At 43.1% G+C, this 17,949-nt stretch overlaps 1 protein-coding gene across 1 annotated transcript in view; it reads left to right on the forward strand.

Annotated features, from left to right (window-relative positions):
- Nucleotides 1–17,949, forward strand: part of LOC149360045 (uncharacterized) — an 83,370-nt gene that overhangs the window by 18,303 nt on the left and 47,118 nt on the right. The window contains exons 7-14 of the mRNA XM_089572148.1: nt 859–1,063; nt 1,719–1,830; nt 2,926–3,080; nt 3,374–3,496; nt 4,922–5,097; nt 12,952–13,102; nt 15,035–15,169; nt 16,611–16,771. Of these exons, the coding sequence (XP_089428274.1) occupies nt 859–1,063; nt 1,719–1,830; nt 2,926–3,080; nt 3,374–3,496; nt 4,922–5,097; nt 12,952–13,102; nt 15,035–15,169; nt 16,611–16,771 (1,218 nt within the window). The remainder of the gene's footprint in view (nt 1–858; nt 1,064–1,718; nt 1,831–2,925; nt 3,081–3,373; nt 3,497–4,921; nt 5,098–12,951; nt 13,103–15,034; nt 15,170–16,610; nt 16,772–17,949) is intronic.

A 17,949-nucleotide genomic window follows, 5' to 3' on the forward strand; every position in this document is an offset into this window, starting at 1 on the left:
CAGAGACGGGCCACTGTTGAATTGTGTGGAGTTTGAACAAGGGGAACCTTTCAAAGGCAATTTGATATTGATGGGTTCATGGCATTATAGTTGAAATAACTGCAATTTTGAATTAACTGAGTTTGAATTAACAAGAGTCCTCTGCGTTCAAGTGAACTCTGAGCTTGTACTCGCTGTTAAAGTACTGTTCCTTGATTCTTATTAATTCAGTGTATTTTTCCTCTTGCTTTTGTTTTTTATTTTTCTGTTTAACTCTCTACACAATTTGCCACTGTATGCTGTGCATAAATTTCTGTGATATTTTTGTGATGCATCATCGATATTTTGCTCAAATCAGCTATCTGGTTTCTGTGCTAAGATCTGCAGGTTTGCATCAACAAGTAGTAGCCAGTTGGGAAGTGCAGCCTGTCATCAACGCTAGTGTGCCGCTTTTTCAGTCATGAATGCTGACCGTAAAGGGGAGGAAGCAGATGCAGATGTCATAAATGCGTTTTAGGAAAAGAAGGCACACAGCTAGCAGTTAGTGAGAATACTGTACCTCTTCTTGGTGAGCCCCCAAATGAGCTGACAAGCTATTATGGTCACTGAGAAGTACTGGCAAGGTGTATGAATAGTTTCACTAGTCACTACAATCACTAGGCATTCAGTGACAGGGAGGGAACATCGTAAAGATGAACAGTTATTTTGTTCATATATACATATACAATGCAACTATTTTTCTGCCTCCATTCAGAGTAAAGGGCATGCTCGTATATATGTGTTTTGGAAATCGATTTTGTGCCTTTTTTATTATTTTTATTTCATTGTGAGTGTCTCCACAGTCTGCTGTACCACGTGGTGTGTACGTGTGATGTGCAGGCTGTTGGCGCACAACGGAGAGATCAACACGCTCCAGGGCAATGTGAACCTGATGCGCGCCCGCGAGGGCGTCATGCACACGTCCATCTTCGGGGACAGGCTCCGCGAGCTGTACCCTGTGGTTGAGCCGAACCTCTCGGACTCAGGGAGCGTCGACACTGTGCTCGAATTTCTTGTCATGGCTGGCCAGCGCTCCCTGCCTGAGGTCAGTCGGTCGCTCAGTTTGGTACATATGTATATGTGTATTGCTGGTGGCCATTGTGGGATATACCTTCTCTACCTTGAGCTTGGCGCATGATAGCCTTAGCCACTTATGCGCCATTAAGCCCTGCACAACACAAACACAACAAAAATAAATAAAAAGTAACTTGCAAATAATTTGAAGAGGCGGCTTTTCTGAGGACAGTTTATTTGCCAATAGCTGTACAAACTTTTAAGTCATCTGAAATCAAAGGAGCAGTCTCAGTGAATGTTCAGAATTTCGTTTTCTTTTTAGTGTTTGATATGAAAACCTTTGGCAACTGTAGCAGTGTATACATGGCATGGATGATTGTGCACTGAATAACAGTCGCACAGTCAAATTTGGCCAGTTATCAGTCTATCATAAGTGAATCAAACTGGCTGTTCTCTGACATTAAGCATTCAAATTAATAACTGACTTCATATTAAACTGGCTGAGTTTAAACAGCTGGGGAGTCTGATACCACATAGACAAGTAGAACTGATATCTGAGTGTCTTGGCTGCATTGTAAAGTGAAAATTCTTACTAAACATCAACCCTCTTCGTTTTTTTATTCATGCAGCATCGTTTATGTTCTTAAACCACACTTTTTCTGTTCTTTGATGTGTGCTATGCACAGGCTGTGATGACCATGGTTCCCGAAGCATGGCAGAACAATGAGCAAATGAGCCCCGAGAAGCGGCAGTTCTATCAGTGGAGTGGATGTGCCATGGAGCCCTGGGACGGCCCAGGTGAGTTGTCTTCTGGGGGCCTCAGTGCAACTGCTTCACCACAGAGTTTGCACGTGAGGCAGTCTGTGTCTTCTCAGAGCAAAATTACGGCTAAGCTTAGATCCTCTGTTTCCTACCGATGTTACTGCGCTGCATTACTCTGTTGCACTTTTGTGCTTGGCACCATGGTAATTTTTGGAGTGTCGAAGCGAGTTTGAGTAGCACTGATAGCTTTGCACAGAAATGCAGCTAGTAGCATTGGGATACACAGCGGAGTTGTGCCTTTCCTGCTCAGATAACGTGATAGGAAATCTTGTTGTAGCAAAACTTTGTGCTGTTGAGGAGTGGAATTCCACTGAGAGGCAAAGCTATTGAGTCAAGGCCAAGAAATAAAGTGGCTGCATTTTTAGCTCGACTTAGAATTATGCACAGTTTCTTCTGTATGGCTACTCTCAAGGACTCGTGAAATTTTAGGACAAGAAAATATGTAACATACTTTTCCATTGTATCTTTTATGCTGACACAGTGTGTTAAAGCTCATTCTCACTAACCAGCAATTTTCTTAGCACCTCTACTCGTAACTGCGCAATGTAATGCATGAGTTTGTTGCGACAGGAGACTAAGGGCAAAATTATGTGTAGTGATTTCATAATGTTTACTTTTTTGAGCTGGGTTTATGTTACCTCAGAGTGAGCCAGAAATATAATCTGTATTAAACTGGCATTCTATGTAGCTAAGAAACAAAGCAAAAAGAAGTCATAAGCAAGGGTGGAGTTGCTAGAGTTTTCATTTCCCCTGTCCTTGCAGGACTTCTTAAATTTAAATTGAATTTAATTTAGTTCTGTTGCTGGCACTGCTTATGTCATCTTTTTTAACATTCTCCCCCCGCTCTAATATCTGTTGGAGCTTTGAGTAAATGAATAAATAAATAAAAAATGAATAAAGCACTGTATGCTGCTGCTTTGACTTTGTTCACGTGTTGCGTACGTCAGTCTTTTACTCGTGGCTTACAGCAGCTGCTGTTTGAAACTTCATGGTAGTTTGGCACCACAGTGTCCGCACAGGCTTTGGCAGAGGAGCCGTAGGCATATGCTCACCTACCCTCCCTCATTGCAGCTCTGCTGACATTCTCTGATGGCCGCTACATTGGCGCCATCTTGGATCGGAACGGGCTGCGGCCGTCACGCTACTACATCACCAAGGACAACTACATGGTGATGGCCAGTGAAGTCGGTGTGCTTGACATTCCATCAGAGATGGTTCTGCAAAAGGTACCGTCATAGCATCTGATCACGTCTTCTCAACATCCGCAGCTATTTTGTTGAGGTTGACATTGTTAACCTCTCCATTGCAGCCTCAAAAAAATACGCTAATAACAATAAGAGCCTTACTTCTGATGCATTTTTTTCTACATTTCCTGCCGCTTTGGCTGCTGTGTGTTTGCGGACTGGTAGCAAAAACTGTGGAGCCAGATTTACTTAGCTGCGCAGTGGAACGCCCTGTTTGCTTGTATATGGCTTTAAGGGCACTGTGCAAATGATGTGTGGCACCCGATTTGCTTTAGGGTCGACTGCGTCCCGGGCGCATGCTGCTGGTAGACACGCTGGAGAAAAATGTCACCAAGGACGAGGAGCTCAAACTGCAGATTGCTCGCCAGAGGCCGTTGGGTGACTGGCTCAAGGAGATGGTGAGTTGCAGTTGAGGCCCTGGGTGGGGCTATTACAGATCTCAATCTCATTTCCACTTCACCTGTAACCTGATGTGTTGACATTTCTGGAATTCTGCTAACTCTAACGGGACACTGAGAAAAACTCCATCCATTAAGTTTTAGTTCTGAGTAAAATTTATTGTTTGGCTCTCTATGGCTGCGTTAATGCCTGTTTGGCGGCAATAAAAAAAAGCATTTATTGTTCAGAAAAATGGATTTAATTATTGAGCATTTTTTTTCCTGCTGCATAATTCAAACTCGTGACATCGGGACTGAAATGTACTCTGTGATCACTGTTTGGAAGTGGATGGCAGTGCAACCTAGCCTCTGAGATTTGCGTTCAGAATTTTGTGGCGTTATTGCGATTTGCTCGCAAGAACAGCCAGTGGTGGTGATACCTGTATTTATGTATTTCATTTATTAAATCTTTTGTGGCTTATAAAAGCTCAGTATTCAGTGAAAGGAACCTCTTGGTCATTATAGTGCAGTGATTGTCGATGCAGGCCAACTTCCAATTTGTCTTCAGTATTGACCTTGAATTCTGGAGACCATGTTCGTCTACGAGCTCGTGAGAGGGATTGAATTATTCCTAACTTTTGAGTATATATACCGGTTGTTTCAGCAAACACTTTCAAAAATTCTCATAAGTGGAATTTTCTTGGTAAAGATATGGCTTTTGCAGCATAGTGTTACCAATGTTGGCGGACACCAGAAAACCAGTGAATCATATTAGGTAGTAAACTGGTTCACTAATTTTTAATAATTAACTTTTTAACTATTACAGTTAGGCGCCTAGTTGCAATTAAATATTTGTAGCCGGTCGTTAGTAATAGCCATATCAGTTTTTAGAATTTCGAAAACGCGATTATCCTCGGCGCTGTGGCTCGACAAAATTTGGCTTTTTCGACTAGTTACGTGCACTGGAGGGGATGCTTTGCCTGCATGCTTTCGATAGCGCATGTATTTTTCGCACGGTGCAGCCAAACTTTGTTGAGCCACAGCGGTGAGGGTAAGTGCGTTTTCGAAATTCTAAAAACTGATATGGCTATTACCAACGACCGGCTACAATATCTAATTGCAACTAGGCGCCTAACTGTAATAGTTAAAAAGTTAATTATTAAAAATTAGTGAACCAGTTTACTACCTAATATGATTCACTGGTTTTCTGGTGTCCGCCAACATTGGTAACACTATACCGCAAAAGCTATATCGTTACCAAGAAAATTTCACTTATGAGAATTTTTGAAAGTGTTCGCTGAAACACCCGGTATATACTGTATATGAAAGTCAGTCTGAAGTGTTCGAGTGGTCTGACTTGTAAAATGATCATATTTTTAATATATTCCTCACGCCCCTAGTATAGCAACTTGTGCAGGAAAACAATCTGTGTGGTGATGTGCGCAGTTCACGCTGGCGGACTTGCACGAGGCAGCGGGACCCGTGCATGTACCGGGACTGCGCCGACAGGACACGAGCACCTTTGCCAAGAGCAGTAAGGTGTTCCAAGACCTCCGGCTACCCCTGTTTGGCTACTCGACGGAGACCATCAATCTGCTGCTGCTGCCTATGGTCCAGACCGAGTAAGGGACACAGTGGCTGCATCTTTTTTGCTTGTGCTGTGTTTTAGTTGTTTAGTTTTCTTAGAAGACGTGCTCCTAATAACCTTTAATATGGGTGCTGCAACATATGTAATGATGCTCTAATCAATACAGGGTGTTTCACCTAAGACTTTCTGCAATTTTTAAAAATAAGCTATTTGAATTAGATGCGCGCTTTTTCTGGCATAGCATTGTCAGTGGTGTAGTACATCACAATGCAGCTAAGACGTGCTAACTAGCAGGCTTGTTAACCAATGTTTAATAGTTAACTTTTAAACTATTACCGTTGGGCTCCTTAATTATTAGAGGCATGTAGCCCACCGTAAGTAATGTCCATATCTGTTTTTAGAATTTCGGGAACGCGATTATCCTCGGCGCTGTGGCCCAACAAATTTTGGCTATTTCGACGAGTTAGGTTCACTGGAGAGGTTGCTTTGCCTGCAAGCTTCTCAAACCGCATGTATTTTGGCGCAATGTAGGCGAAATTTGTTGGGCCACAGCGCCGAGGGTAATCGCGTTCTCGAAATTCTAAAAACGGATATGGACATTACTTACGGTGGGCTGCATGCCTCTCAATAATTAAGGAGCCTAACGGTAATAGTTTAAAAGTTAACTATTAAATATTGGTTAACAAGCCTGCTAGTTAGCACGTCTTAGTTGAATTATGATGTACTACACCACTGACAATGCTATGCCAGAAAAAGCGCGCATCTAATTCAAATAGCTTATTTTTAAAAATTGCAGAAAGTCTTAGGTGAAACACCCTGTATAACCATATATTGGACTATATAAAATATAATATAAAAATATAAATAAGCCCAACATCTCGCGAGGCCATAGATTTCCTGATTTAGTCATTATCAGCTCTATTTATTGTCTTTTCTGTAGCCAGGTATCCCCTTATTTTATGGGCACATTAGTTTATAATGATTTTTTCTGAAGTTGGTATCACTGTCATTCTGTGTCGTCGCCTGCCTGTGGTAATGGGAATCTAAAAAGAGTGCTAGCAAACAGTGGTAGCTTAATCATTTCTTGCTAATAATCATTTCTTGCTGATAACAACTTAGTCTGTTTTGTAGTTTGAAGCTCTTATAAAAATGACTATTTAAGTGGTTACATCAGGGGTTCTCAAACTTTTTTGCTTGGAGGAACCCCAAAAGCCTTCAATAAGTTCCAGGGAACCCCCCTCCCCCCCCTCCCGCTTTCACTTACCAGCAATGTTGTCGAGTGCATTTTTGCAAAGAGAGAGTTGCAAAAGTTAAATGTTTATTGCACAGATTAATACAAATACTAATGTGACGGGTTGTACTGCTTCCCTTTTGAGAGCAAGTCAAAGCGTGGCTCAGTAGCACTCAGAGCCAGTCTCATATCAGCTGCCGGGTCAGGGCCGGTGAGGGTTCTCGCGGAACACAAGAAGACAGCCCGCGGAACCCCTGTGTTCCGCGGAACCCAGTTTGAGAACCCCTGGGTTACATCATTGTAAGCGTAAGGCAGGATTCATTGCTTTTAGTGACTTCACTATTGAGCTTCGTTGCAACAAACGTTTGGTTTGAAACATCTGGCAAAATGTTCCTAGAAGTTCGTTTAGGTTCGGCCATTCGATGTTTTTGTAAATTTGCCTCTCTGAGCATGCATGGACGTGCATGGTTTCACCAAAGAAAGCTCTTTCAATGTTTTGATGATTGGTGGACGTCTATACCTCGGCAAATACCATATTTACTCATCCAATTTGCGCACCTTTTATCCTAAAATTAAGGGTTCAAAAAGGTAGTTAGCAATTAATCACGAGGAGATTTTGCAAACATGTCCTAAGAACTACAACGGTCATGATGCACAATGTATACGGTACATTGCCGTATCTAAGACAACCCCACAACTCGTACCCCTCATGAGCCAAAAAAAAAAGTTGACTCCAAATGTAAGTCAGCGCATACCCCCCCCCCCCCCCCCCCCCCCCCTCCCCCCTGTCCGCTTCATGCTATATAGTTCCCTGTGTGATACATGGTGGCGCGTGAGCAAGTCAAAGCAATAAACGCAGAATGATATGATTGCTCTGTGCCTGCAGTTAGAGACAAGTGGAGATACAAGGGGATAAAATGGCACCCTCTCATGCAGCTGTCTGTGTAAAGGCAAATCGAACAGCAAACTGTTCGGTATATAGTTTTAGACCCTTGCATGACGCACGCTCTGGAGGTTACTGCAAGTTTGCTGTCACTGCTGCTTATATGGGAAAAGTGATCACCGACGTGAGCGAGCCGGGTAAACTGCGTGCAGTTGACTTTTCCATCCAGAAGCAATTTACAAATGAATTACTGACCCTATTTGGCGCTACTCACTCGCATACGTTTCACAGCTGCATGCGGCGACGCAGCAGTGCCAATCTTCCCAAGCCCACTGTGCACGCACCTGTGTGCATGCTTGTGTTCTTGTGCCTCGGGGAGTGCAACATATGCGAATAAAAGTTTTTCTTTATAAATACGGGTAATAAATTAGAGGTGCGGAAATTATGCGAGTAAATATGGTATACTGATGAATAATTCAGTTTGATGTTTTGTATTTGCACCAAATGTACCTAATTAGGTTGATGTCCGATATACTGTTATGTGTCAAAGCAACGCTGCGGACCATGAAGCACGTCACAGTAGAGTGTTTGGAAATAATTTGGCTGCCTGGAATTCTTTTCAATGTTCGCCAATGTCTCTATACATGTGCACTTTTGACGCTGGCAGGATCGACAGTTCTATGAAGTGACAACAGTTTGGAAACCAGACTTTGCGGGAGGGTGTCGTATGGAAAAAAGAACTAATGGGCAGCACTTCAGGTGGGGTATGTGCTGGCACTTACAGTAGTTGGACAGAGATATTGCCAAATTATGTGCGAGAAAGAAAGGTAACAGGTGAGGATTTCCTGCACAAGATTGAGAGAGGGAATTGCTATTACTGTGAGAGAGGCATGCGGATACAACCTGCAAGGGAAGCTTATGTCCACCCACTTGAGACGAAATTATTTAAAAAACAGTGCTGCCTAGCACAGGACAAAGAATTAAAGGACATATACAGCGCTGTGTTTTCCCTTTACGTCTTTATCCTGTGCTCCGCAGCTCTGATTTTCAAACAACAATGGGAAAACTACTAACTTGTCCAATCTGCCATTCTTATTTGATATAAGGAGTGGAGAAGAGGAAGTCAGCAAGAGTAAGGGCACCTAGTGCCACAGATGAGCAAAAAGACAAGGAACATTGTAGCCAGCAGTCAAGAGAGGTTTTAGCCATGTTGCCTATGTGCTTTGGTACATTATCGAGATAGCTCATTACTCAGTCCTTTCTTATTAACTGAAGCTATTTTAGTCACTGTAACTTTTCTCTGTTTTTAAATTCAAGCAGTTTTTGCACTTTCTCCTTCCTTGCTGATATCTTATAGCATTGGCTTTGACTAGGCTGATAACTTACGCAGCCTTGCAGGCACGTAATGGAGGCATTATTATTGTTTCATCTTAAAGGGACTCTGAGGACAAAACTGAAGTTGGCTTGTATCGACAGCTCATGACATCCTAATGACAAAGAAGCTACTCTCACTGAAAACTGAGATCTTGTTCTCTAGAAAAGTAAAAAAAAAAATGAAATACAAATGTCATCACCACCGGCCGGTAATTCACAAGCGGACTGTGGTGACGAGAAGACAAACTTTTTCTCCTGGATCCCTGAACCTAAGCCACACTGGCATTCTTTTCCAAACAGTAATCACAAAGTCCTTTTCTTCCTGAAAATCACAAATTTGTATCAAATGATGTGAAAAAAATTGCATATTTAAATGAAATTTTTTCAGCAGTAAACACATTTTTTTCTGTTGTGCAAGCATCAACATACCGAGAGAGAGCCACATTTACAGAGCAAAAATATCATGATGTTGTCCTCAGTGTCTCTTTAAACTCGTTGAACTTGTTCAAGATCCACAAACCTTACGAAAACAACAGCCGCACCTCTCGTGTCAGCGTTGTCGACAGCGCATCAGAAGCGGGCAGGCGGTGTCAGTTCTGTTTGTAAACGCAGTGGGGCCTCGTAGAGGCGCAGTTTGCCCCCGGGTGGCATTGCTGCAACCAGGACTGACTTGTGCTTCGCAGCAGCGGAGAGCCGCATGTGCGAACTCTCTCTCCAGCCCCTGCCAATCCTTCAACGGCAAAGCAGCGTCAGAAGTGCCGGTGGCAGTTGGATGAAGCCGTGGGAAACTGTGAGCACTCATTCCCGCGACGCTTCATCTCAACACTGTATTATTACTAACCGTGAGCCAGTTTGGCAGGTCGCAAGGGCGGGGGATTTTGCGAATGGTGCACGGTTTCTTGTGCCGATTGGCTCTACTGCCCCAGTGTTTTCCACGCAGTTTTCATAAGGTGTGTAATGTGTGTTTGCACCTAAAACTGGACAGTGAATAGCCATTGCAAGTGCAACTATATAGAACAAATGATAAACAGACATGCTATTCAGCTCGGAGCTAAAAACATTGAGAACTCCTGCTATATGTTTTAGCAATGGGAGCACTGGGTCATGAGTTTGCAACAACGTGCAAGGCAGGTTAGCAGGTTTTAATGGCAGATGAAGAAAAAAAGACATATATTGTCTAAGCTTTTAGTGCTTGACAGTTAGTTGTTGAGATTAAGGACCCTGAGCTGGAAAAGGAAACAATGTGAGCCAACCAGAATTGCCAACAGATTGAACCTGTAAACACCATAAACTAATGCATATTAGTCTATCAGTCCCACGGATGAATATTTATTGGTCTAGAAGACAAATACGTATTAGTCGATGAGGTCTATTGGTTCTTGTGTTGATCTAATACCAATTGAAATAGAACCCATAGGTTGCACAACCTATAGAGACATTACCATGGTCTATAAGAAGATATGTATCAGTCTATAAGGTGTATTTGTTTCTGTATTGGCCTAATACAAAGCATAATGGCGATTTTCACGGCCTAGTTGGGGCCTTTTCTTTTGATACAACATGGTGGTGCTACAAAAAACTGCCTCTGTGGTTAGCCTAGGTAGAAGCATGCTTGTTTTTAAATTTCACGATAAGCTCATGCTTAGTCATTGTATTAGCAGCCTCATGTGAGCTGAACAGCTGCGTTTCTCAGCTGTGTGAAGGAATAAGCTAGATAAGGAACAGATCACCGTGTGCACTGCATTTGAAACCATGTGATGTGAAAACGTAGCTCTAGACAAATGATGCACTTTGGACATAATTTCATTCTACGGCACCAGTGATGAAAACTCTTGTACCACTGGACTGAACTAGAAGGACAATTTTGTGCATTAAGATTTACAGGCAAGCGAGATTCAGCGGTTATGGCTGCTTGTGCAGAAAACAAGCTGGAAGAGTTTTTCAGTTACTCTTGCTTGAGTTATTAAAGCTACCTTTTGCTTTTTTTTTGTTAAGTTTTATTAATCGTGTGCTACCTTAAAGGGATAGTGAACGAAAAATCAGCCGCGGAGGCTTCTGGCCTAAATGACAGCTTTGGCACCGAGAGTGACCAAAACAACAGGTTTTTGAAACGGAAATGAGCAGAAAACGAGCAGAAAATGGCTATTTTAAGGAATATTTCTCAAACCATCGCACCAAGTGGCCACCTGTGAAAGCTCTCACAAAACAGGGTGTGATGTCAGCCTTACCAGTTACAAGCCATCGCCAGCACCGACCGTACGAAAGTGTGCATAGTTGGCGTGTTTTTGCTTCATTGTACAGTTTATTTCGTTCGGCTTCGTTGTGTCTATGCTTCAAGATTCTCTGCCTGCATCTCGTGGTTGTGTACTTTGTGTGACTACTTGCTTGATTCGGTCAGGGTTAATTGGAAATCCCCATCGTCTGCAGTGACGGCAAACCAAAAAAGCAACAGTTCTCAGATGCAGTACCGGTAGCGCCATCTCGCGCCCGCCAGAGGAACGAGCGTGTGCGGATTCCTGATCTGCACATTGCCAAGCCAGCTTGACTATGGCACTGCTGAGTGTAGGCGTGACGTCATGCTCGCCAGCTCGTAGGCAGGCAAGCGCTAAGTGTGGCCCAGCAGCTGCTCACAACATCCAAAGTTCAGCCACCCACTAAAAAATAAACCGGAATGATAGCTGTATACTTGGGTAATCGTGTTTCATGAATGAGAATCTAGTGCTTTCTGAGTATTTCCAGATTTTTATTCATATCCCTTTAAATATGAGTACATTCCTAATCATGTGTACAAGTGGAAAGCGAGACCAATGAAGTTGCGTTTTTCGGCGTGTTTTTTTTTACTGATTAATTAAAAGTGCCATGTTCTCTCGGTTTGCTAGTAGAGAGTGGATGAAAGGCACATAACGATCTAATGTAAGGCGATTACAGTACAATTCTATTTGTTCGATTCTGTTTGGTTCTTACCATCTGCTCACGTGACTTACAGATTCTAGTGACAGCTAGCGAGGGTATGGGGTAGAAATGAAGAGCAAAAAAAAAAAAATGTAATGAAATGTAATCTCAATGAAATCATTTATCACCCTTCACTCTCCATGGATAACACATGCTGCAACCAGGAATACAGACAACCATGCACCAACCTCCTCACATTTTAAATATGCACATTATGTGTAAGACCTTTAGTCTTCTGCGATTCCACTAAAAATCATGGGTTTTAGCATTTTCCATGCAATTTTGTGTTAGCAGTCACATTCTCTTTTTTTAGGCGTATGTATTGTGTTTGTGGACATAAGTATATAAGAATATGATTGAACGACAGAATGTGATGTGGAATCGTCTGATTTCTCTTTAAAGGTAGAATCTAGTAATGAATGAAGCTGTGCTGATTCCTTGACACTTCCCCCATATCCGATCCAACCATGCAAGTACTGAGACTTTGGCCGAAACACGCTCGCACGCTGGTATAGGAAGTCATGATCGATACTGGCTCCTGTCGAAAGCAATATATTGCTGTACCTGTATGTATATGTACGTGAGCTTCTTTTTTTTTTAAACCATCGTGCACCTCATGTTATATTTGGCACCAAATTATGAGCATAGCGAGAATTTTTTGCATGGCCCTGCTAGCATTCCATTATACTGTGGAAAGTTGCTGTCATTATTTTCACTATGCATTGCTGGTGCCAGAAAACTCGTGCAGACACTTTGTGGCTCTTCTGTGTTATAATAAAAACATCCGTGTAACAGCCCTGCTAAAGCATTTTTACAGTAGAACTCTCGCAACAATGTCTGAATGTGCCAGCAAACTGCTTATGCAATGAAGCAGACTCTGTTCCGTGCAAGCCAATCTGTATTAGTCTAGTTTGTGGCACCTCTGCAGCGTGGCGTTGATTTTTATAAAAATCACCAATACAACCCACACTGAAACCAATAGAATCAATACAGTCTGTAAGACTACTGTGTATCAGTCTGTAAGGTGTATTGGTCCAATATGAATGCATATGGAACCCACAGATGAACCAATAGAACCGATACAGCTTTCCACTAGACCAGCAAACTTTGCTATTGGTTTTTCTGATGCAGCTATAAATACATCACCTTTGGAAACTCTCTGAAATGAACTGAACTCTTTCAGTTTTCTGCTCAAACTCTCCTTCTTCACACAGTGCAGTCCTTCATTCATCACTGACTAAAGAGGCTGGAACACGTATTAGAAAGGCTCTGAAAAAGGGTGAACTTGGAATACAGCTTCGAGGATGTGTGTAATGTGTGGTGTGTAAGTAAATGTGTGATTCTTTCCACCGAGAAAGGCTTATTCTCTATGTGAGAATACACGGAGTTTAGTATTGGTGAACATGCATTGTAATGGATGCATGCCTGTTTCTTCACTGTGGTGGCAGGAAAGAAGCTTTGGGTTCCATGGGCAACGATGCAGCGCTGGCATGCCTGTCACTCTGCCAGCCACTCATCTACGACTACTTCAAGCAGCTCTTTGCCCAAGTCACCAACCCACCTATTGACCCGTTCCGCGAGAAGATCGTCATGTCTCTCGTAAGTGGACGACTGAATTTAAAGGTCTCTGAGAAGTCTCCTCCAGGCAGCTCCATGCAAAAAGTTGAAAATTTTTGATTGTTTCATCATGTGTATGAAGGTGGTCTGGCAAAGTTTTGGGTTGAATTTATTTGTTTAGCTAAAGCCGTGGGCCACTGGTTAGGTTAACTTTGTATAATCCAGCATAACCAAAGTAATGTGAAAAATACTGTGCTGTGTGCTCACATCAGTGCTAATAAGCCTCGTTTACATGAGTGCGATAGAAGCGGGTTGAGTAGGGTATTGGGCAGAGGAAGGTCAGGCGTACTCGATGACTGCGCTTCTACATGAACTCTTATCTTGGAAAGACTTGCATGTCTGCAGCAATGCCAAGTGTTGAGCTGTGTCGTGCAAGCATAAAAATGTGTTGTCCAAGATTACGATGCACCGCCACTGTCTTGGAGGCATGCCAGTGTCAGTAAAAAGCAGGTTCCGATTTCTCCTTTCCTCTGCCTTCCCAACTAACTCCCTTACTCGAACATGCTTACATGCTGTTCGCAGAGTGGGTCAGGCAAGTCAACCTACACTCTGCGGGCAAGTTTAACTCAACTTGTCCTGCCTTCTGTTTTCTGCAACCCAATGTCGTTTACATGAAACTGATAACTGGATTTTTTTTTACCCGACAGACAAGCTCGAAAATTACACTAGTCTGGACACCAGCACATGCATCCCTGCCTGGTAATGAGACGGCCCACAAGTTCGCCGGAGGCTTTTCCTTCCGGTCGGACCCAAGCGAGGTGGTCTTTACAGACAGGGATCGCATGGTGACCTACAGAGAAATTACACAGCACTATCGTTTGCAACGAGCTAGACTTCCTCCAGCGGATAGATCCTTGTCCAGATATCACGTCATCAACTGGCGCTGGTTACAAACTTACCCCTTTCCAAACCCGGCCCTCTGGAGTCTTATGTACCCAGGGCAATTTTCAGAAAAATGCACAAACTGCGAACTTAGGGCCACCTTGGACCACATACTATGGGAATGTCCTCATGCCCCCCGGGAGGGACGAGGTATAAACACAAAAGATCAATGGGAGACCTTACTACTGAGCTCCGACCCGGCGACTCAGTTACAACTCGTCCGACTGGCCGAAGCCGCCACCGAGAGTCAAGACCTTTCGGCCGTCGTCTAGGCAGGAAGCCCTCTGGCTACCCTCTTTCTGTTGGACATTAAAAAGTTTTCCTATCCTATCCTATCCTATCCTATCCTATCCTATCCTATCCTAAGTTCATGTATATGCCGCTATGGAGCAGCCATGTGTTTTCTTGGTTTCTGAATTTTTTAAACAAGTGCTAGTTCTGGCACATTTGCAAGGTCTAATTGTGCATTGCACAGATGCAAGGTGCAGCAAAAAGAGGCTTTGAAACACCTTCCCAGGAGAGCACAACAATTCGCTCAATCACTGCACTGTGTTGTCATGAACGCCTGAGCCAGATAATACACTTCTACACACAGCAGAGGACCCACAGTCACGCGAAAGTTGGCGAGCCCTTTCTGGTGATCTTTTCATGATCGCACCCTCCTTCATTGCATCGCTTCTGCGTATACTAGTTGGCCATTGGTTAGATTGTTTCAGACGTCAGGCAGCTACCGTCGCTGCAGCCAATGAGCCCAGCCACTGGCAATGAGGCTGGTGGAAGAGTGCCGGCCTCATCGCCAAAAAGTGACGAGAGGAGAGGGAAAGGCGAGAAGACTCTGAAATTCAAATTTTGTTTGACTACAGATAACTCAGTTTCTACAAAGCCCATCAAAAAAAATTCTTGCTGCACGTTATTCATGAAGTGGTGCCCTTAACATCATAGCCATACCGCAACTTAATTAGAGCCCCTTTCAATGAGCACTGAGGAAATTAGTGCGTAGACTTTATGTGACCGGTTGGCATGCTGCTGCAGGCTTGCCCCATTGGGCCCGAGGCCAACATCCTGGAGCCTAGCCCGGCCCAGTGCCGTCGGCTGTGGCTGGACCAGCCAATCCTGTCCTTGCGTGACATGGAGGTCATCAAGGAGACCACCTACAAGGGCTGGAGGGTGAGTGGTGCGCACTTATCTCACAAGGGGGCACTTGGGGTCACAGTTGGTCTTATGTAGAGCATTGACTGGCTTTTCCTAGGGAATACTTAATGCCCACATCAACAATCCTCGCATGCTTCTGCACCTCACCCTGGAGGAAGTTTGTCACCTAAACTTTCTGACTCGATCTGTTTCCTAGCACAATACATGTCCATAAATTAACTACAATTTTTCTAAAATAACATTTGCCATTTTCTGCAGAAGATATCAATGAAGAAGAATCCAAAAAATTGCAGTCTTTCCAAACACATGCACAGCTTTGTTAGGTAACGCTCTGGATGCACTGTTTGGCACTACGACATGAACTCCTTGTCAGTGGTTTCTTGTGGGCCACAATCAACAGTAAGTTATAATTTCACCCTCATTTGTCCATGTCTTCTTGTGGCAAATTGAGAGTATGGGCTACTTGGCAGTTTGCTTCTCTGACTCGGGACCTCGTGCAGATTTACATGATTTAAAACTTGAAACGACTGTTATTCCTGAACTTTGGTTTTTTTAGAGAGCAGTGTAGTCCACTGTTACCCAACATTTTTTTTTTGTTATGCAGAATTTTTCATCACTTCTGTTCCAGACCAGCATTTTTCCTGCCGCAAAGCACTTTAACAGGGTTGTCACTATAGCAAACATATCAGTACCAAGAAGCACCAAGTGCAACTGAGAAGGGTCTTGAGATGTACCTGAAAGCCCTGCCTAATGAATGTGCTTGTCACAGTTTTTACCACCAAGGGCAAAAGGATCTTATTATCATTGCTTTCTGCACACACCTGATACCTTTTGGATAAACGCACTTTGCTAAAATAAATGTTGAAATAAATGCTGAGCATAAATGCTGGAACAAGTGTCTGCTATAAGCAATATTTAATCTCATCCATTTTCCTGCTTTTGAGAGGTGCTGTTGATGAAAGTACTTTTTTCCAGAAAAATCTTGTGCGCTGCTTGGGAGAAAAAGGCTTGCTGTTATGAAGATATTTATTGTTGTGAATGACTAAGCTTTCTAGCCGTAGCTTCCATCTCCTGCTTGCATTCCATGACCTTCTCATTTCATGATAAGAAAATGAACACTGGTGTATATGTACAGCAGCAGTTCTGGGTTTAGTAACATTGTCCTGACTGTTTAATTCTTTTCTACTGTCTGTAAAAAGGTCTCCTGATTTGGCTTGCAGTTCCTGCTTGAATCTGAAGGTGTGTCTAGCTATTGCTGTGTGTTTTAGCAGAACCCTAATTTGTTCAATTGCCAATCTTTTTTCATAAAATACAATAGACTACACCACAGTTCTTTTTATACTACTAACTTTTGAGTCTTCAGTTACCAATAGCAATAGCCTTGTGAGAGCACTGTCGTGCAATGTGTGACTGGAACAGCTCACGTGAACTCGTCCTCTGGTGTCTTTGTGTGCAGACCAAGGTGATCGACATCGTGTTCTCCGCCTGCGAAGGGGGCCCGGGCCTCCTGAATGCCATTCGACGTATATGTGACGAAGCATGCACGGCAGCCAAGTACGGCTACACGCTCATCGTCCTTTCGGATCGCAAGGCTGGCAAAGACTTCATCCCAGTCAGGTGTGCTGTGGCTCTTCTCTACACTTGCAAAGAAAGGCCCGTGCTCTGTGTGGGATGTGCCAGGCATGTTTGTGCTTAAGTTCAACCTGCCTGTGGTAATTTACAGCAGGGACTCTCAATCTTTTCAGTCCTAGTCAAGTGGTCCGGAAGAATATCTTAGCTTCTGTCTCTTCCTGCCTGGCACACGTGCAGAAAGGAGCATGCTAATGCACAACCCCTTAGAATAATAGAAAAGGCCGAATACACACGTAATGACTAGCTGTAAAGCAAAATGGTCTGCTATAAGCAGTTGTAATGTGATTTTGTGAAAAATTTTAGTGCAAACACAGACCATGAGAAAAATGACAGACACACTTTCTTTCTCATGGTGCATGTTTGTTTGCGATAAAGCTTTTTACTAGATTGATATGCACCAACTCACCAAAAAAGTTTTAGTTATAAGTCCCAGCACAAAGTGGGTAGTGGTGGAGGCGTGCATGAACCTAGTTGTTCACGGAACCCAAAAAGCACTCCAAGGAACCCAAGGATTCTGTGTAACCCAGTGTGAGAGCCCATGTTTTAAAATAATCATTAGCACATGCTGTTCTTATGCAGACCTGCGTTATTATTCTGAGGGCTTTTGGGGTGTACTGCCAGACAAGTGGTCGTGTTGTTTTGATGGTGGCTGTTTGTTGCATTTAAGAAGGCATTTGTTAAGTATTTGCATGTTTATCATGATGCATAATGATCACAGAGAATGTTACTCTAAATGTTGTCTTGTGAGATAAAAGAGTGAAAAATCAGTCAATGACTAATTATTTACAAATAGAATTTACTTGCGTGCACTCACTCATCAGCTCTCTACCTTTGTAATGGCCAGTTTGGCCCATAGGGTATTCCGAAATAAATAAAATAAATATAATTGAAAAACATGACTTACTATTGCTTGATTCAGGTCCGAAATTTTAAAGGCACACTGGGAGAGCTCCATGAAATTTTTGTACCGAGTAAAAATTGACTGTTTTGCTTCTAATTGATGCTTGTTTAGCAGCAAAATATGCATTGGGTGCTAAGAAAATTCGGTATAGAAGCAGAACATTCCCCCCCCCCCCCCCCCCCCCCACTTGATTGAAACTTGTGTTGTCAAGACTAACAAGGACTTCGTCACCTCAATTTGGAAATGCATGGCAGTCAGCCGT

This window comes from Amblyomma mixtum, chromosome 2 (genome assembly GCF_055824585.1).
Source record: "Amblyomma mixtum isolate Tamu chromosome 2, ASM5582458v1, whole genome shotgun sequence".
In the NCBI taxonomy this organism is placed as follows: domain Eukaryota; kingdom Metazoa; phylum Arthropoda; class Arachnida; order Ixodida; family Ixodidae; genus Amblyomma; species Amblyomma mixtum.